The sequence below is a fragment of the Aspergillus tanneri genome, assembly GCF_003426965.1.
Source record: "Aspergillus tanneri strain NIH1004 chromosome Unknown AapTan_6_pilon_pilon_pilon, whole genome shotgun sequence".
Lineage (NCBI taxonomy): Eukaryota > Fungi > Ascomycota > Eurotiomycetes > Eurotiales > Aspergillaceae > Aspergillus > Aspergillus tanneri.
Window position 1 is genome coordinate 774,115 of NW_022984633.1, and position 20,557 is coordinate 794,671.

The following is a 20,557-nucleotide window of genomic DNA, read 5'->3' on the forward strand; positions in this document are numbered from 1 at the left end:
CAAATTAATTAATGTTCACTTTGGACGTCCCGTAGTGTCGGTGCAGACCGCCAGCTACTTACTAATTTGTATATAGTTTCTTTCCTAGTGTTTAACTGCCCCTCTCCCCCTCCCCTCAACACTGGGCATGGGATTCTGTTGGATAATTTTCTTTTTTAAAGAATGAGGTGTACGTGGCTAGCACGCCTGTGACGGATTCCAGATATGCATGATGTATCCAGTGAGCCAGCCATCTACGGTAGGTAGGTACGTTCGGAGTACGATGTACAGTCACGTTGCACCACCACTGCAGACAGTAGATGAAGAGGGAGGGGAAAGAATGCTTGTCAAAGCTCTTCCTATGCATGCATAGATACTAAAACTATGTGCCTACGTACGTGGGATATGGTTAGTATGCGCGTACGTATGGAGTGTTAAGTATGTCTGAGATGTCTCCTGCGGCAGGTCTCAGATATACAGAGTACATTACTTAGGTGCTTGTAGAGGTATGTAGTCGTCTCCTATCGAAATAAACAGTTCTTTCAATTGTAGCCTCATGTAAATCCGCTGTCTGTACCTGACTACTTGCTTTCCTACATCATCGAGCTGCAGCAAACTGTAGCACAGTAACCACATGCCCATCCTCGAGGATTATTTACCGGTATTATGCAGCCGCCGCTCATAGGGCGGTTGGGGCCGCAGCCTTTTCCTGACGGCCAAGTCATCAACCATTCCTTCTAACAGGCCAATCATCGCATGGTAAGCTGCGGAACTCGATTCTTGCTCCTGCTTTACTCCGTACATCTGCATCATGGTCGGCAGAATGATGCATTCTGCTGTAGGCAAGGTGGCGAACTATTTCTACCGGGAAATAATTTCGCTCTGTATCAACTCGGTTAGAAACCACAGAAGCAGGTGGTAGAAGAGATGGTTCAGGTATGCTTGACCCCCGTGGAAACCAAATTCCCGAATACATTACTTACCGTATTATTAGGGGGAGAAAGACAGGAAAAAAAGAAAAGAAAAAGGGACAGAACCATTGAACCACAGAGCAGCAGGTGGATGGGATCCACCACCCCTCTGGGAGCTTTTTTATCTCCAGTTGCCATAGAGCGTCCCCCACGGAACGGGTACACCCTTTGACGTATCTTTGTGATCTGCCTCTTCCCCGCTACGTTGAAACACTTTGAAGGGCTCAATGCGAACCTTGGTCGCTACATCTAAGCTTAAGTCTTGGCATCGTCTTCCATTTTTGTGGAATATTTATTTTTTTTTCCCTCCCATTTTGGCTTTTCGTGTCTGTAAGCCCCTCCCACGCGCTTTTCTCCTTTTGCTCTGGTTGCTCCTCCAAACACACTTCTACTTGTGTAGACACGGCACAAACTGCCCCTCCCCCATTTTGCTCCCCTCTCTGAACACTAAACATTTTGTCACTGTAGGGGGAGTTCTTAGTGTGCCTTCAACAATTACCACCCTCCTGCCCAATTGATCTTTCTCCGTTGGCTTGAGTGAGCCCACCGCCCCCCCCCCCTCTCTCTTATGAATTATTCGCGCAGCCCGCTGCCATTTGGGGAGCTTGGAGAACACACGGTACCGGTACGGAGCATTTCCTACTCACTTCCGGATAGAATAAGCAGCTGGCAGTTGTCTCTTATGGTACAGTAGTCAGTTAGTTCTGTATTTGTGCTTCTCTCTGGGCTATTCTCATAATCCACATCTGCTTCCCCCTTCCCCAACTTGTATTTTTCTCCACGATCTCTTCTATTTATTTTTTTCCCCCTTTATTCTCGAGGAATTATCTAACATGTTCTTATCATTGAAGTTGATCTGACTTTTTGTTCCTCTCGACTCAAGTTTTCTGGTACTCATATTGAAATGGATCCAGCAATGGGTGCATTCTGTATTTATTACAGATTACATACAGCTTGCAGAGGAGTGATCCGGTATTTAATAACATTCACTGATACAAACTTGGTTCCGATCCCGGAGTTTCAGGTCTCCCCTTTTCTCTTTCCCCTGCTTTCTTATAATTGCTTTTTTTATTTCTTTTTTATTTTTCCCCCTCCCACTCTCTTTCTTGTGTGTGTGCGTGTCTGATTCCCTGTTCCCTACTGTAGAATGCTGTTCATCGCAGGTTTATGTGAAAAATTAATAGGTACTACTTAAACTTAGAGGACTTAGAATTTATGTGTTTGTTTATTTAATATTGTTATTATTTTTTTGCATGATTTGTATTTTGAGTAGAATTGTTGACTGATTATGGAATAGAAAACTAGTAATAGAATTAATTTGCATAGACTATGTGGAAAAGGGAAGAGGGAAAAAATCAAATACCTAAATAAAAACTGATCAGTAAGCACCAAAAATTAAATCAAACCAAACTAATTTCGAAATTCAAATTTTAACCAAGGAAAGACATAAAAAGAAAATCAAAAGGCCAAAAAAAAAAAAAAAAAAAAAAAACCAAAAGACCCATCCAAAACCTTGGTCACCCGAGGAACTGGTTCCTATTTCACTGGCACTAAGCAATTCCTCTTCTTCCTTTTTTTAACACTGGCGCCGTTTCGAAGCCTAAGCGGCCCAAAGTAACGATCTGCAACCATCCCCGACGGGACGTCGTCGTCAGTGGCACTAGACCATTACCAACACGGCAACGCCAGGGCTTCCCTTCGTCCCTGCGGCCCATCCTCATGCTGAGATCCTGTATTTGTTCATAAGCTTCGTCGATCCCCTTTGGGCCCTTCCCCAGACTGCCTATCCATCTACCTCTCCTTCTCCCTTTCCCTCGTTGTTCCTGAGTCGCTCTCCCCAAAAAGGTAGATTGTCGCTCTGATTCACCTCTTTTGTTATTTAACTCTTGCTCTTGCTCGGATTGTTTTTTATTTTATTTTTTCCTCTCTGAGTATTGTTGCTCCGCGCTTCTTCTATTCTCCTTGTCTATCGCACGCGGATCAATTCAATTTCTTTATTGATTGATCTTCTCTCCCTTTATCCATATTGCATCCCCTAACTGCTGTCAACATCGTCCACGTTCTCAGGGCTCTTGTCTTCGTCGCGATCACCTTCCCCTTGATCGCCCCGTTGTGTTTGAACCACACATTGTTGGAGGCTGTTGTTAAGACATCGCCTCTTCCGCGGCACATCTGCATAAACAAAAAATTAACAAGGAGATTCGGAATCTTTTTTCTATAGCAACTATCCTCCATGACGATGGTCATTGAAAACCAGAACCGCCAATATGGCGGGATGGGCTTCGACAATGTTTATCAACACAATATGCCACACCACAATCCTCCCCAGTTCACCGACCCTTGGTCCGCTGCGCATACTTCGTCCCATTCCACCCCGCCTGTGTATGCGACTTCCATGAGTCTCAACCATGGCAAACAAGATGAAGTGAGCCGGCCGTCGCCCATGTCCATGCCGCCGTACTCGAGTATTCCCGTCTCTGCGCCGTCCATGGTTACTGGAAGTAATTATTCGACCACAACCACAACAAGCTACCCTGGCCCCGAGGTCATGGGCATGCAGCACGATTTGCCGCGTACCTCCTTCGAACAGGCCCCTGCTTATACCACGGCTTCGCCGATGACCACCTTCCCACCTGCAAGCTATGCACCTCTGAGCTATGCTCCATCTCTTCACCAAGACCGTCGGATATCCCATGCGTAAGAACCACTCCCCGGTTTTGGCTTTGCTGCACGTGTGGAATAGTTTTCGTCCCCTTCCAACGTTTCAACTTGAAGGCTTTGTGCGAAAAGTTAAGCTCACAATGTTTTCGCTTTAGTGATGCCCGTGTGGGACCGCCTCAACCACCCCCAGCCCCTACCTTCGGTGATGCGCTCGATGCCAGTCGCGGAATGGTTGCCCTTAGCCAGGACTTAACACCTCGTAACATTTACGGCCCACGCAACTCGAGGGCCTCGGGAGATTCTTACGGCTTCCCTTCTACCCATTCTTCTGGATCTTCAATCTCTTCAGGAGGGACCTATCCTTATTACAGTGCCTCTGTCGCTTCGGTTGAATCATCTGTGACGGACTATAGCTCCACGACATCCGAGTCATACGAGAATGGACACTTGTCGCGGACTCTTCCTCGCCCATCGAACCTTCTATCTGGCAGCGCGCCTCCTGGACCTCAGTCGATGATGAGCCAATTCAGCTCGAAAATGCCATCGAACACCCAGAAGAAGCACAAGTGCAAGATTTGTGATAAACGTTTCACTCGACCCTCCTCTTTGCAGACTCACATGTACAGTCACACTGGCGAGAAACGTAAGTTCCAAGTCTGCATCCGTGGTCTAGAGTGTTGGCGATACTGACAGTTCGATCCTTAGCTTTCGCATGTGATGTGGAAGGATGCGGTCGACATTTTTCGGTTGTTTCAAACCTTCGACGGCACAAGAAGGTCCACAAGGGCGAAAAGGATGGAGTTTCAGGTGAAGATGACGAGTGAATCGTTCGCCACCTACCTCCTTTATATGCTTAATGCCTTTTCCCCTTTCCCCATCCTTATCCCAGTGTGAATCAACGAGGGAGCTCAAAGTGGCTCGTTGCAGTTCACCATCTTTGATAAGGCCTCGTCCCTTGTACAACAGCACCCACTTCTGCGGATTCTATACATTTCTTGATTTCTTTTCTTTCCCGTCTCTGCAGATGACAGAGTTGATACCCCTTTTCTTATTTCTATTATCATGGATCGGCAGGATACAGTACAAGGGCCAAGGGGATCTCTCGGTGATGTTTTTGATTTGTTCCCACGTTATGACCATAGAGGTACTGGTTGTTTCCTTGCATGGTGATTTATTGTTCTCTTCTTCCTCTCGCTTAGACTAGGGTGATGGTGATTTTTTTTTTATTCTGGCACGAATCTTTTCTCCGATACCAACTGGGTTGTGATTATTGAGTATTGATTTTTCTTATTTCTGAGTTTTCTGGGGTTCGCTTTTTTCTTTTTATCTTTTCCGGAAATTGTCGCTGCAGGTCTTTTTCTTTTCTTTTTACACTTGATTCCGTCTGCGTTTGACCCTAGAGCATTTGCTCCCTAGGATGAAATTGACCTGGATGGTAATTTCTGTCCGACGGCTTAGTGGGGGTTTCGAATTATGCTAAAGTGCCGAGTCCAAATGACGAAGGGTCGATACCTGTTGCAAATGGACGAAGCATGAAATGGGGAGTGCCGACTATGCATGCTCGATCGATTGTTTGGGATTATTATTTTTTTTTTTTTTTTTTTTTTTTTTTTTTTTTTTTTGGAGCATAGGCACAGTGTGTCATTACGGTCGCTACTCTATTAAGCATAACTTATTGTCTAATCAAATGATACATGATCAACTCAGTTGTATTGTAGTCGAACTTGGTGCTGCTTGCACACAAAGCTGCCTTTGAAGTTTCGCAGTTCTAACAGCCTAGTCAGACTCCATTCATGATTGACAGCCTTTAAGAGATTGAAATTCCGTTGGTATGATTGGAAGGAAAATTGATTTGGGAACTGGCTGTGGTTGGTATTTAGCGGCAGCTAGGATGATGACGTTGAAAAATCGAGCCTCACAAGGCGGTTCAAATGGAACAGGGTGATTTTATTGAGACCGGCTGATCAATATTTTGACAGGCATCTATGGGATAATGTAGCAAATCTTTATGCGTATTAAAATAACGACGTTCTCTTCTGTTTGAAGCACTAATTGTATAAGTATTTTATGTTCTTTTAAAGCTGCATCTTCTAGGTTCTTTTCTCTAGCTCTGTGGAACCTAAACCAACCTTTCTCAACATCCATTGTCAGATTCAAGAATGATTGTCTTGTATCTTTAAAATAATGCTTAAACACCTTTGGCTATTAGCTGGTAGTCGAAGTATTTCAAACAGCCATGACGTCATCGAAGACTTAAAACGACCCATGAAGATTTCTATGGCTATTCCGTCACGCTCTCACTGGCCCTCTAATTTAACGTCTAGGCGATAGATGTCAGCTTCAGTATTTTACAAGGCTTTCTACACTATAGGTTCATAGGATTTCATATATAACGAAGCCGAACGATTGAAGGAGAGAGATATGTTAAATTCGATCTAGCAGAGCTTCAGCGTGTCGCGGGCAAAGCAATACAACAGGACCAGTGCCAATGCATTGTAAAACTTGAAGAGGGTGGCTTCAACAAAGTATTTCTTTCTACTTAGAGTAAATGACACTCATGAAGTTATTGCGCGTATTCCTACTCCAATCTCCGGTCCTTGTTATACTACCGCTAGCGAAGTTTGTTTCTATAAACTTTTTGCGCGTCATTCTTGGAATTCCAGTACCAAACGTTCTGGCCTATTTGACATCTCCAGATAATCCAGTTGGAGCGGAATACGTCATAGTGAAACCAGTAGATGGTAAAAGTCTTTTATCAAGATGGCTAGATCTCAAACGGAAGTGACAAATATCGTAGAACGAACAACTTTAGCAGACATAGAGCAGAAAATATTCACTTTCCGATTCCTTGCATAAGGTAGCTTATACCACAAGTGTGATATTAAAGAAGAATTACTTCTGCATGGTTTTCACCAGGGCATTTATTTTACATCTGCAGCAGGCCGAGAGACAGCTTGTACTCTATACTACACTGAACCTCGACCCAGACAGACATTTCTTCCAACTAAATATAATATAAACCACTCTATTACTCCTTTCCAAGGTTTAAAGCTGGTGCCTTTCTTGATTCCGCTAGAACTTGAATATAATTCCCCAACACTGGGACACCTGGACCTAGGTTAAGTAATATTCTACTAGAGCCTGGGTCAAACAAGATTGCTAGCATTAATAGTTAGCAAGATGCTGTTAATTTTTTGCTATTTATACAGATAGGCTATCTGGCTTTTTGTGAACATAACATATCAAAAAAAGTGAACTGAAGAACAATTACAAGCCAGAGCCAAAATTGCGCCTAGAGGAAGCGAATCTATTCTACGCAGCAGCAACTATAATTCACAATAACGCCCATCTTAGAGCTCTTAAGATTCCACACCTTTGTATGCGGCAATATCTATTCCGTCACCCAAACAGGGTACCCTTGGGATGCAGATATTATCAACCTCTATGCTGCCTTTGTTAGCTTTACTAGTCCTCAGTTTTGGAGCTCTATCTCGTCCGTCCCTTACCCATTGCCTTTCTCTGATGAATAAAGAGACATGGCGATAAAAGAACCAGGTAAATAGAACGAGTCTGAAATGTTATCATCCAGAATCAGAAGCCATCTGGGAATAGATCTAGAAAAAGGCACAGGGCCTGAGAATTTCGAGTGGCCCTGTCATCAAATTATGGAACTCAGGATGGAATTCTTGCCGCAATCTGAAGAGCATGAGCGTGATGCGAGTTGGCAGAACTAGCCTTACAAATATGATGGTAATTGCAGTTCTCCACCCCTTGAATAACTCCTAATATAGCCTTCATTCTCAAAATCTTATTCATACTGGCTACTAATTCATAGAACTTTTTTAAAGACGAAAACCAACTGGTAAGAAAATAGGATACTCTTAAACATTTATTTAAGTAGTTAGGTTAATATTCTGCTGTAGGCATCAATGTCGGTACGACATTTCCGAGACAATTCTTATTTTCATATACCTTGAACCTGGCGTAAGTAGTGAAGATATAGACCTAACTCTCAATGGGGTAATTAGATATTAGGGCATCTATTATTCAATTCAAGAATTCTATATTTGATGCGACTTTGATCAAACAGGATGTTGTATGCCACTATTATGTCACATGGTATACGCTGTCTTCTTCCTCCTATCCTCGTCTATACTTTGGTCGCTTTTTATTTACTGTTTTGGGAAATATCCATAGTCATCACTGACATGTAAAACTCTTTATTCTACATAGTGGTGACGATAGTGATACAGCAATGATTTGTTTATGCTGAATAATGCATTAATTAGCGGGCTATTCCATCACTGCCCAATCACTCAACGCCCAATTGTCAGGTCAACCAGGAATGTAGAAATAAAGCTATACTGCCACAACGAAATAATCAAATGATTAGATATCTTGTGGAGCAGAATATAATACAGAAGAAGCTATATAGCTAATTTTTGGTGTTGCCGAATCGCTGGGGAAGCTGTATTTACCTTCCACGCCTATTTACAGCACTAGGGGTCTCTTCCACCTCTTCCACCTTTTTTTTTTATTAATACCTTCCCTTTCCTTTGCTGTAGCAGGTCCTGCAGCCGTCTTCTTATCTTTATTGGCCTGTTTTGATGTCATTTGAAGTCATAGCAGCTTGCTTTGCGGCCTTCTCTTCTTTCCGGCGTCTCTTTTTCTCTGCTTCCGGAACCTGCAACTCGTATTAACATTCTCTGTTGCTCTTCAATCAAGCGTTGTTTCTCTTCCTTCTCCTGCTGCCGACGTATCTTATCCTCCTCTTTAGCAGCTTTCCGTGTATCTCGTCCTTCTCAGCTTGAAGTTTGCGTGCTTGTTGAATGTTTTTTGGGCTGTAAATGACTGCAGTACCATTTTCTGGAGCCTGAAGTTAAAGCTGTAAAGGTTTCCCACGCTGTCGCTTTTTCTACTCATTCTGTAGAGCTTTTTTCATTCCTAAATTCTGCAGTTTAAGAAGAATATTCTCTGTGAAAGATGCAGTATTAAATCATTTAGTTTCTAGACATCTTTAGGGTAAATATCAGAAACAATTTTCTTAAGCTTCTTAATGTGACGCCAGTCTTCTGCCTTTAAAATAGATTGTGAGGACTCGCTAGAAGAGGGCCTTCTTCTTCCTGGTAAAGCGTGCCAAAACAATCTCCAGATCCCAAGGATGCAGAAAAACAGACTTCAATGCACTGTTGATATTTTTGATTAAAAAAAGCCTTATTCCAGCTTGGCCAAAACAGTCTGAAGAAATCTTGCTTGGTAATATAGCTTAATCCTTGACATTCATGCATAAATTGCTCCAGTTTATCATTATATGCATAAGAAATAGGATTGAAAGGGCTAACTTAAAGTGGCTGCAAACTGTGCGTTGAATAAAGTGGTTATATAGTTAGAAGAATCCTATTTGCGTCACAGTGTCACAGGCTGAACCTGTAACATACTATATAGGGCGCTAGATGCGACTGATCTTCGGATCAGTCGTCTTGTACCTTTTTATATGGTCAAGTGGTTTTATCTCTACTAGCGCAGAGACAACCAAACCATCACACACAGAAGTTAATAAACTTCATAGTAATATGGGAGCCTTGGCTACCAAGAATTAGAAGTCGACAACGCCTTCATGCCTTTGCTTTTGTTTCGCGATTAAATAAGTAGTAAGCCATGTGTATCCCAGTTTATTATTTGTTCAGCTACTAGGTGATGATGTAAAGAAGCAGCGGTGGTCATTAGGATTAAAATCTGAAGCCATGTGTTTTGAATTTTCCCAGAGACAGCCTGGTATATAAGACTAGGAGAAAGAGACATCCCATCTGCGCAAACACAAGCAATTGTAGTAATCCACTCTCTATTTCCATCCTGCAGGCAAAATCAGCCCCTTTGCGTGAAGAATCAATCCCAGTACTATAGCAAGCAATAAGCTGTTTTTATATCTCTTTAAGAAGCGGTTTGGCGCATACTCCAGGTTTATTTCAAGTGATTTCCTTCGCAAAGTTCCGCAACATTGATGAACTACTCTTGAGTAATTATAAAAGCAAGAATGTCTATCCACGGATGTAATGCATATTCCTATGGTGGAAGATCCGGTAGCTATCTTTGGCGATCCTAAGTGAAGTCCAATCGTCAAGTATATAAATATCGAGGACATTTAACTAAAACGGCATCTTGTCAATATGAAAACGCACACAAAATACTAGAATATGGCTCTTCTAGGTTACTTCCAGGTTCTTAATCTACCAAGGATGTTTAGTTGACACTGCGTAGTCAACTGGAGGGGCATCACCACAGTCGAGTTCAAATATTTTGGTAACTTTGGCCCATCTATCTGTACAATTCTCCTCTTGTCTTCAGGTGTTAAACCTCATTGCGTATACCTCCCACGACTTTATGCAACTGCTCCAATTGCCACATTCCGGCCCACTGCAAGATCGCTCAAGCCGGTTTGCCGCTAAAGGAAACCAGATATCATTTGGCAGATTTTCTGCAAAACGCTTATGGTCACCTATTCCCGATATCCGGGGAAGAAACCGCTACATTCCTAGTCGATTATACTGATGGCCTTTTTGTCGGTAATCAACATATTGCTCCAATCCAAGTCACTGTGTGTCAACACCTTTGGCTGAGGAGACAGATTTTTAGTCTAGCCTCCACATATGCGGAAATATGCTTGTTGCTGGAAAACTGGCTGAATCTTTCTCTGTTAAAATCCGCTGCATCTACAAGCCCGTATTGAAGAGGCTTTCGATGAAGTAAGGCCATCCTGATATCCGGAGAATGCAATTTCCGCATTTCATAAAGCTACGTAACAACCTCTTCAGCTATTCCCTCCCTTTCCTGATTGCCCAATGTCGGCCAAGCTTTTTCTAATGCCACGCCAGGAAGCCGTTCTATAACTAGATGCTCGAACTCAGAGGATGTATCGTAGCTGTGCACTTGAGGGACAGGGATGAAGGTGTTTACTTTGACGAGCTTCAATATGTCCTTCTCAGCACTCAGTTCGAGTACGCAACTTTGACAGACTTCCGCATTCTATTGTCGCTCTGAAGAACAACCTGCCGATCGACAATCGTGTCTATTGAAAAGGACTTATTATTTGTGGACAATTGTTTCTAAGACACCTAGGGAAGGTTGTGGCTCGAGAAATATCCTGGGCTGACGAAGGAAAGACTGGCTTCATGTCGGGTACGCGCGTCTGGTGCAATGATGAACAAATGCTTTGCAGATATAGGTTCATCATAAAACTTGTCCATTAAGCTTGAAATAATAGCAGGGGCATCTACTGGCCATGTTTTAGTGTGCGAAGGATATGTCGTTGCAAGAAGACCTGAACAGGAAATGGTCGAGGTCTTTGAAAGTGTCACGATGCATGGAATGCGGTGAGACGTCTAGAACGACACTCCCACCATCCCTCTATCCATCCAGTTCATCTTCATCTTTTATCTCTCATCATTAATAATGTCCGAAAATCCCATCCGCGAAGTCGACCGACGACTGATTCCCATTCTCTTTGGCACGTATATGTTGAATTTCATGGACAAATCCATCCTCTCCAGTGCCTCTGTTTTTGGTCTGATCGATGATACAGTATGTTCTCTCTCTCGTCGCCTTTTTTTCGGGTTCTAAATGTCTCTATAACAGCATCTTGTCGGTCAACAATACAGCTGGGTCTCCAGCATCTTCTATTTCGGCTACTTCGCCTGGGAAATGCCCACCAACCTGCTTATTCCCCGAGTCCCTGTCGCCAAATACCTGACTATCAACACTATCTTCTGGGGCATCGTCGTCACTCTAACAGCCGTCTGCGTTGACGTCCACGGCCTCCTGACGCTGCGGTTCCTCCTCGGTGTCGCCGAAGCCACCATCACGCCCGCCTTCATGTTCATCACCACCACCTGGTATACGCGCGAGGAGATCCCCATTCGCACGGCCATCTGGTTTTCCGGAAACTCCATCGGTGGTCTCCTCGGCAGTCTCCTCGCCTACGCCCTCGGCCATATCACATCTCCCCTGCATCCCTGGCAATGGATGTATCTTATTCTCGGCATAGCCACGACCCTCTGGGCCCTAGTGATCTTCGTCTTCCTCCCAGATTGTATCTCCTCTGCACGATTCCTAACCCCTTCTCAGCGTTCTCTCATGACGCAGCGCGTCCTCGTCGCCGGGACCGGTCGCACAGAAGAAACCCACTGGTCATGGTCGCAGACAACTGAATGTCTTCGTGACCCGAAAACTCCCATCCTCCTCGCCCTCTCCCTCCTCACGCAGATCCCAAATGGGGGTGTCCAGAATTTCAGTAATCTAGTTCTGACCTCGTTTGGCTTCTCTCCTTTACAGACCGCCCTGTTAAACATCCCAACCAGTCTTATCAGTACCGCTGCAATTACCCTCTCCGGATGGATAGCCGGCCGTGTGCGTCACACGCTCTGTCTATTGATTGGGATCGTCGCCATGGTCTCCGTCACGGGCTCTGCGTTGGTGTATTCCCGCGAGAATCTTGCTCCTGGCGTTCAGTTACTGGGTTATTTCCTGTTGGCTACGGGTCCCGCTACCTTGCCGTTGACTATGACCCTCGTACAGGCGAATTACCGCGGCGTGACGAAGAAAATGACTATGACCGGTTTGATGTTCGTCGTCTACTGTGTTGGGAATATCGCCGGTCCGCATCTTTTCCGCGCCAGGGAGGCCCCGGTCTATCAAACTTCGTTCCGAGCTATCTTGGTGTGTTATCTGCTGGTCGTGGCGTTGGCGGCGTTGCTGCGGGTGTACCTGACTCTGGTGAATCGGACGCGAGACAGAGTTGAGGGTATTGGGGGTGCGGTGGAGGACGCTCAAGATGCCAATAATAAGACGCAGAGCGTCAACCAGGTGATGGAGATTCAGCTGCGAGAGCAGGACTATGAGGATAGGACGGATTGGGAGATCGTAAGGTTTCGATATCGTCTGTGATGTAGGATGGAAAGGGTCATTGAGAATGAAGGGTCTTTTGATTGCATATTATGTTAATGCCAATTCTACAGATATGACCACCCGAAACGCCACGACCCATAATGTAGTGGACGCAAAAGAAACTGAAAATAAAAAAAATTAGACGAGGTATGAACAAATAGCCCTAACGGCACAGGCAGTCCAGCCTCCTTAACGGATCCGATCCAGTTTCGCATGGTTCATGGCCACCTGATCGCTGACGTAGTCGCTCTGCACGCCCATTAGTTGTAGGTTCGCTGCTTCCCAGGAAGATACTCACCTTGGCTGTGATGCGCTCCAGATGTCGATTCTGCTCGTCCAGCTCGCGGCCCGTCGCCTTTGCCAGCCCGTTCAACCGGCCTGCCGCGCCGGACAGCAGGTCCAGATTCTGCTCGATCTCGTTTTCCATCGCCTCATCCTCGCTGTCCGCTTCGAACTGGTACTTGGCGCGGTCCGCCATGTTGCGCTTACCACGCTGCGGCTTGCCCGCCTCCCGCTCGATCTCGCGGAATGTGCGCTCCATGCGCTGGTTGGTGACGAACGCCTCCTGCCGCGTGCCCTCACGAGCTGCACGCTCCTCGCGGTGCGTGTTCAGGATCTTCTCGTCGCGGTCGCGCCGTCGTTGAGCGCTGGTGAACGGATTGGACACATGCACCGCGAACATGCTCTTGTTCAGCGTCTTGAGCTCGCGTGCCTTCTCCTCTGCTACTCGTCCCTCAACCTTGGCAATGTCGAGGTGCTTCTCCGTGTCGTGGATCCGCTCTCCCTGCGCTCCCAGTCGTGCCAGAGTCTCGCGTCCGGTCTCCTCCGCCTGCGCCGCGATCCGCAGGGCGTTACGTGTCGACGCCACATCTCCCTGCTTGATGAACCGGATGTCTTGCTTGATCCCCTGGATCTCCTCTTCCTCTTCCTCCTCTGCTGTTAGCTGCCGCTCCTGGTAGGTAGACGTGTTATACGCATTGCTGCCACCTCCGTATGACGCCGATCCCTCCGAGTATGGTGGTGGCGGGGCTCCTTCCTGCTGTTGCTGCTGCTGAGCGCGTTCCCTGGCCCTGCCGAACAACGCATCGCGGTTGGCATCTCCAGCAGCGGCGTCGTTGGGATCGGCGCTACCTAAACCTCCGTAGCCACCAGGGCCGTATCGAGAAGCACCAGAGGAGCTACCGCCGCCAAATCGATCCCCCCCGTACCCGCCCGTGTTATTGTACGGATTGGGGGCATATCCTCCTCCCTGGTACTTGTTATCGCCCGGAATAACATGCGGATCTCTGGCGGTCCCCGGCGTACCAGGTTGCTCGTTGGAGGGTGGAGGAGCTACACCCGCATTGATCTTGGCCTTGGTATATGGGTCGGTAGGAATGGGCTTCGCATAGGGGTTTGCGGGAGGCGCTGGGCTCTTACTCTTAGAACGGGAGCCGAACAGCGCTAAGCGGTTGGAAGAGTCGTCGTCTTCGGATTTTTTCAGGCTGAATCTGCCCATCGTGAGGTCTAGTGTGAAATCTAATGCAAGGGGTATAAACAGAAAGAAATAGACAACGATAACACACAAGAGAATAAGAATAAGTGGAGAGAGTGTAGGATGCAGGTAAAAGGGGAGTGTAAGAAAGTGGAAACGGGCCACGTTCACGGGACCTACAGCCACCACAGTATTTTTAGTATGATGGGTACAGGATTTATTGAGTGGAATGGCCATAGGCAACTAGAACTGTGACATGACAGTGACAGTACAATGGTGGCAGTGTGGGGCTGTGCTGGCACTAGGACATATTAGGATAAATTATGACTGAGCCTCAAGCCACGCAATTCACCAGCCACTGCTGAGTCATCTGCTAGCCTCTCCTCTCCACATCCTCAATGCCCTCAAACAGGCAACTATCTCTTCTTCTTTTCCACACTCTCTGCAATCCTGCATCCCAGAATGGCACCGTATCCCGCATCAGATGCAGATTTTCTCCGGGAACAGACGCGTAGGAACCTGTTGACTCTCCTGGAAGGCGTGAGTAAGGCTCCTGGTCGTCCTTGCGCGTGCTCAGGCTGAACCATCCAAGGTGCGTGGGAAGAAGAACCTCGTCATCAGCCAGGATCTGACTGGTCCGGTTGGGCTGTTTGTCAAGTTCTCGCTGCTGCAGGAGTACGGCGTGGACCGTGTATTTCTCCTGGAGAATGCCAATGTCGATTCCTCGCAACGCAATGTCATCTTCTTAGTCCATGCTGAAAAGACGCCCCAGGTGCGGGCTGTGGCCGGTACGTTGGTCTCTTTCCTCCTTGTTTTCTATTCCTGGATGTGCATTTGATTGTAAATTGTCACCCTCTATCTCGTGGAGGCAAAGGTCGGACAGTAGATTACGCGGATGCGTTTCCCACTCTACGTAGTCGTTCGAGATTCCAATATCAATACCGATTTTATCGCTAGCTTATCTCTATGGCCTTCTTTCATAATTTGGCCAAATTATGACCATCAATGTGAGCTGACATCGTCTCCAGAACAGATCCAGCGTCTGCAGCGGAATGGCCGTGTTGAATATGAGTTCTCCATCTTCTGGGTGCCCCGGCGCACCCTCGTAAGCACTGCCATCTTGGAAGAGGCTGGCATTATCGGTGACGTGAACATCAGTTCATTTCCCCTGTACTTTGTGCCCCTGGAGCAGGATGTCCTTTCCTTGGAGCTGCAAGACTCCTTTCATGATCTGTACCTGGTAGGCACAGAACGTTCCAGGAAAAAAAAAAAAAAAAAAAAAAAAACCACTAACTGTTCGTAGCACAAGGATCCAGGTTGTATATTCATCGCCGCAAAGGCTCTCATGGAGATTCAGCAGAGGCATGGATACTTCCCGCGTATCATCGGCAAGGGTGACAACGCCCGTCGCTTGGCCGACCTACTTCTGCGCATGAGAAAGGAATTGGATGCCGAAGAAAGCTCCGGCTTGGCCGATCTAGCCACGCGAGGCCTGCTTCCAAGTGCAGACACAGAGAGTTTGGTCATCATTGACCGCGACGTCGACTTCAGCACGCCTCTTCTCACCCAGCTCACTTACGAAGGCTTAATCGACGAGACAGTGGGCATCAAACAGAACCAAGCCGACGTGGATACTGCCATCGTCGGTATGACCTCCGCACCCCAGGCGCAGGAGTCCTCGAAAGCACCACAGCAGACGTCCAAGTTAGGTCAGAAGCGGAAGATTCAGCTCGACGCCACGGACCAACTCTTCAGCCAACTGCGCGACACCAACTTTGCCATCGTTGGCGACATCCTAAACAAAGTAGCTCGGCGTCTTGAGAACGAGTACGAAAGTCGACATAGCGCCAAGTCGACATCAGAGCTGCGCGAATTCGTCAACAAGCTCCCCACATACCAACTCGAGCACCAAAGCCTCCGTGTGCATACAAACCTCGCTGAAGAAATCATGCGCAACACCCGCTCCGACACCTTCCGCAAAATCCTCGAAGTACAGCAAAACCACGCCGCCGGCGCCGACCCCACTTACCAGCACGACTCCATCGAGGAGCTGATCGCTCGCGACGTACCGCTTAAAACTATCCTCCGCCTTCTCTGTCTAGAGTCCTGCATGTCGGGTGGCCTGCGGCCCCGCGACCTCGAAGCCTTCAAACGTCATATCGTCCATGCCTATGGCTACCAGCATATCCTAACATTCTCAGCCCTGGAGAGGATGGACCTCCTACAGCCGCGCTCCTCCGCCACCGCCATGCTCCTGCCAACGACGAGCGCCCAGTCCGGCTCTAAGACGAACTACACCTACCTGCGCAAGCACCTGCGTCTGGTCGTCGAGGAAGTCAGCGAGAAAGACCCCACCGACATCTCCTACGTCTACAGCGGCTTCGCCCCGCTGAGCATCCGTCTTGTCCAATGCGTCCTGCAGAAACCGTACATTCTCTCTCTTATCCGCGGCGGTTCGGGTGCCTCTGCGCCCAGTCCTGCTAGCATGGCTTCGCCCGGCTGGCTTGGGTTTGAGGACGTTGTGAAGAGTGCGCGCGGCGCCACGTTCAGTATCGTGCAGAAAGGCGACGATAAAGCTGTCCGTGCACGCCAGACCATCAGCGGCAATAACGCCACCAAGACTATCTACGTCTTTTTCCTGGGTGGCATCACGTTCACGGAGATTGCGGCGCTGAGGTTCATCGCGGCGCAGGAAGCGCCCCGTCGTAGGATCGTCATCTGTACAACGAGTATTATAAATGGGGATCGTATGATGGATGCGGCTACGGAGAGTGGTGGTTTTGCCACGACGGAGTGAGTAATCCATGTAAGGTGGCTTTGACCGTTTGATATGATAACATGATATGTGTAAGACATAGCTTTAATGACAAGAACGTATGTTTATATGACTATCATGTAGAAACCAGTCTTATGCATCATATACAGTTAGATCTGTCTTGACCACCGTGGATAACAAGAAGCCTTCCAACCTAAACTAAATCTCTAATACTTAAACCCAGAGCCTACCCCCATCAGCCGTCCTTGATACCTCTCCATAACGTCCCCCAATTTCACCATCACGCCAGCCGCCAGCGTCTTCACTCGGTCACGAGCATCGTCTCCTTGCGTATGAGCCGCAGCGGTCCGATCAAAAACCTGGCCCGCCCAGTCGCGCAACTCAATAACCTGCGAGGCGAATTCAGTGACGAGTCGTTCTTCCCCCGAGGTGCCAGATTCGATATTTAGATCTATAATGGTGAGAAACAGGGCCAGAAATGCCGAGAGCACAGCCGGGTCGTCTGCGATAGGACGCATATGTAGGGATAGGAGGAAAGATAGGGTTTCTTGCGTGAGAGACGGAAGTGAGGGGGTGTGCGGGCCCATGGTGGAGAGGATGAGAGCCAGGGTTTGAATGAAGAGGCATAGCAGGTGAGGGACAACGAATGGGTTGTGGGATCGTGCAGTGGATCTGTAGAAGTGAGTTAGTTACGAAAACCTATCGTTTGTGGAGTGATCGGGTACAAGGAGAGGGAAGGAGAACGCTTACGATGAGAAATGTATCATGAGAATCTCGAACCGGCCTTTGAGAGGATAGAAGAATCCATCTGATAAGACCTTGTGGAGATCATTGATGGTTGACTTTTGGCGTTGCGACTCGCGTTGCTGGCGTTTCTTTTCGACCTCCATTCGAGAAGAAAAGGTTCGCACTTTGAGAGCATTCGGACCTGAGACGGCGTCTGCGGCGTTGGCTGCTAGGGGTTCTAGGGAAGCTTGGGATAGTTTCTGAGTGAGGGTTGCGATGGGTGACTCGGTGTGGCTGACGTATAAGGATTCCACACTGGCCGGGAGTTTCTTCGACGGGAACGAGGTGTCCGGTAGTGCTGGAAGGCCGATCGTTCGCGCATCTTCCTCACCGTTGCCGGCTATCTCTCGTGCGCTTAGTCCCAGGGCTGTGAGGATAGCGGAGCGTTGGAATTGGGATAAATCGCCGTCGAAGAACATGGCCGCGAACCAGCGGCCGAGTTTCAGGGGCTGTGAAACAATCAACGCGATCATGCTTTGAACTTGGTATTCCTGGAACTTTGGCAGTTTGCTCTGCTCCTGCAAGCCGACTAGAATGAGTGCGAGCTCTTCGGTATGCTCTGCCAGTTCGGTGCCGAAGCCTGTCTTTCGTCGGATGAGGGATGGCGCTGTCGTGATGGCGAGTTCGTAGCGTTCGATGTTTTCTCTGTCTCGGAGATAGATGACAAGGTCGCGGATGTATCTTCGGAGGTTAGATGGTTGCGTTTGTAAGAGAGGAGACAGACGGTTTGACTTACACTGGTGCGGTTGGTCGATTCCGTTGGACCAAGGTTGGATCCTCATCAGAATCAGAAGGATCTTCATCGGGTTTTTCATAGGGAATCAGGTCTTCGTCTTCATCTTCGGACTGGTCGTTTTCCGGCTCGTCTATTTCTTCGATTGACATGATTTTGATGCGCTTCTGACTAGGTTGCTTTCTGTTAGCTGTCGAAGCAAGGGACAGGTCCTTGGCCGGAGTTTTCTGCGGCTTCGATGTCGGTTCTTGCGGGAATTGAATGGATTTCAATGAGCCAATGGCATCCTGCGATTCGATCAGGTTCAGATACCATCGTGCCTCGTCACCGTCCATTTCGTCAAGGTCAAACCGCATGGCCTTTCCCGGCTCTTCAATGAGGCGGGAAATTGCAGTTCCGATTATCATGCCAAAGAACCGAGGCCTGCTAGAAGAAGCTGCCAGGCGATTGGAGACTGTGCTGAGGAAAATACCAGAGCGGCCTATGCTTTTAACTGCTCCTGGGTCAAGACGTTGTAGGTAACCAGCTGCCAGTAGGATGACCTGGGTGTTTGCTAAGGTATATCAGTACTTGTATTCTGAATTTAGAAAACTATGTTTACCCTCTTGAGCCCACGTGGGTGCATATTTTATATATAATTTATCAGAAGACTGTTCCAGTCCCTTCGTGAACAAGGTCTGTATCAAGTCTGCACCCGATTGCATTAGTAGATCATCTGATAGTACAAGGATGTATGCATGCCTTTTTGATCTGCAAATCCAGCTAATATAGCTCGTCGTAGTTTTGTTGTTTGGACTGAGCCCCCTTGGCCTTTCGACAGCCAGTCAATAATTTGGGCATGCAGATTCGATCGCCCACGTAGAATAATAGAGCATAAGGCTGCCACGCCCTTGACTACCTGGTCAGAGCCATGGCCTCTTTCTTCTCTGGAAAGATCAATGGAGAAATGCTTCTTTTCAACATCGCAGAAAACGGCCTCTATCACCTTGAGTTGCTCTGTGGGCCGGAGGTTGTCAAACAGGGAGGTATATTGGGTATGAAAATCCTGCTGGATTAGGAGGCCGGAATATACCTGTCCCACTACTTTATCTAGGGCCAGTCTTAGCATGGAATACATCAGAATGTCAAGCCAAACATACCTGTGTAGCCAAGACTTAATGCTCGTCCCGTCAGAGAAGCGACCGCTTTCCAATGTTCCTGATTATCCGGGCTTATCTTCGAAGCCATGTGGCAAATGTTGATGCCAATCCAGGACGCATATCGAGGTCCTTCTCCTACCCAGGAGATGGCATTCACGCCGGAAATGTCTCCAAGTAACGTAAGCGCTTCTGCCGCCGTCGAGAGAACCCTACTGGCAGCAATTAGAGAGAGCAGTTCCCTCCAAACGATCTGCTTCTGAGTAGAATTGCTATAGAGCGCCTCAATATTCGTGTGCAAACGCAGTGCAAAATCCCTTGGTTCTAATAGAGCAGAAATCACCGCTAGAAGGTCTCTGATATGTCTTTGATTCCCTGAATCTTTCGAGGACCTTGACGAAGCTATGAGGGAACGAAGTTGGGTGATCAAGCAGCTGATTCCAGCAACGCTACTGAGACATCTCAACAAAGCAGCCCTTGCCTTGGTATTGCTTGAATCTGATCTCCAGCTGCCTGAATCTATAGAGTTCCAGTGATCAGGAATCGTGATGCTGACCAAGGCTTTGAGGATTTGGGCAGTGGTTGGGCCTGGGATTCTGACGTCAAATTTCGGGGAGCTCGTGCGCTTGTTGAACGGATCCAATATTGCAAGGACCCGCGAGAGCTCTGTCCCATCAGGCTTCGACCTGAGTACTGTCAGAATGTAATCTGCTGATGGTTGATCTTCGTTCAGATCTGCCTTCGGCCCCGTCTCACCCTCGGAGTTGGCCACGAGAGGCTCCTCGGGCGCAGAAGACAAGAGCACGCCTTTCCGGTCATGCTTGACTGTTTTGATCTCAGCAAGGAGTCCGTCCATGTTCTGAGAGGGTCATCTTATGCTTCGACAGAAACGAGGGAAGAACAGGTGTCCGGCGGAGGAACTGAAATTGATTGTATGGAGCGCGGGTCACGTGCGCCGGGGATGATGCAGCCGTCAACTCGTGAGGCAGCGCCAACGTCACTCCAACACTGTCCACCCCGCAGTCCATGACGGGAATCTCGCAGAAGGCTCGGTGGTGATTGCTCAGTCCGATTCTACATATACCTGCGTTCCACCCTGGA

At 47.6% G+C, this 20,557-nt stretch overlaps 5 protein-coding genes across 5 annotated transcripts; 3 read left to right on the forward strand and 2 right to left on the reverse strand.

Annotated features, from left to right (window-relative positions):
• Positions 1 to 3,189: 3,189 nt before the first annotated feature.
• ATNIH1004_008299 (C2H2-type zinc finger protein) lies at positions 3,190 to 4,435 on the forward strand (the record flags this gene model as incomplete). Its single annotated transcript, XM_033572910.1, has 3 exons — positions 3,190 to 3,647; positions 3,767 to 4,254; positions 4,317 to 4,435. The coding sequence occupies 3 exons, from the start codon at positions 3,190 to 3,192 to the stop codon at positions 4,433 to 4,435; spliced, it is 1,065 nt and encodes a 354-aa protein (XP_033423462.1).
• A 6,625-nt stretch (positions 4,436 to 11,060) lies between these two features.
• ATNIH1004_008300 (uncharacterized protein) lies at positions 11,061 to 12,551 on the forward strand (the record flags this gene model as incomplete). The annotated part of the gene is made up of 2 exons (XM_033572911.1): positions 11,061 to 11,189; positions 11,244 to 12,551. 2 exons carry the CDS (start codon positions 11,061 to 11,063, stop codon positions 12,549 to 12,551), a joined length of 1,437 nt encoding a protein of 478 aa, XP_033423463.1.
• Positions 12,552 to 12,740: 189 nt separating this feature from the next.
• Positions 12,741 to 14,049, reverse strand: SEC9 (putative plasma membrane SNARE protein (Sec9); the record flags this gene model as incomplete). Its single annotated transcript, XM_033572912.1, has 2 exons — positions 12,741 to 12,800; positions 12,850 to 14,049. 2 exons carry the CDS (start codon positions 14,047 to 14,049, stop codon positions 12,741 to 12,743), a joined length of 1,260 nt encoding a protein of 419 aa, XP_033423464.1.
• A 438-nt stretch (positions 14,050 to 14,487) lies between these two features.
• VPS33B (Sec1 family protein) lies at positions 14,488 to 16,822 on the forward strand (the record flags this gene model as incomplete). The annotated part of the gene is made up of 4 exons (XM_033572913.1): positions 14,488 to 14,565; positions 14,618 to 14,813; positions 15,054 to 15,265; positions 15,329 to 16,822. 4 exons carry the CDS (start codon positions 14,488 to 14,490, stop codon positions 16,820 to 16,822), a joined length of 1,980 nt encoding a protein of 659 aa, XP_033423465.1.
• A 185-nt stretch (positions 16,823 to 17,007) lies between these two features.
• On the reverse strand, positions 17,008 to 20,484 carry TEL2 (telomere length regulation TEL2 family protein; the record flags this gene model as incomplete). The annotated part of the gene is made up of 6 exons (XM_033572914.1): positions 17,008 to 17,473; positions 17,552 to 18,268; positions 18,324 to 18,873; positions 19,179 to 19,409; positions 19,460 to 20,315; positions 20,359 to 20,484. 6 exons carry the CDS (start codon positions 20,482 to 20,484, stop codon positions 17,008 to 17,010), a joined length of 2,946 nt encoding a protein of 981 aa, XP_033423466.1.
• Between the last annotated feature and the right edge of the window lie 73 nt (positions 20,485 to 20,557).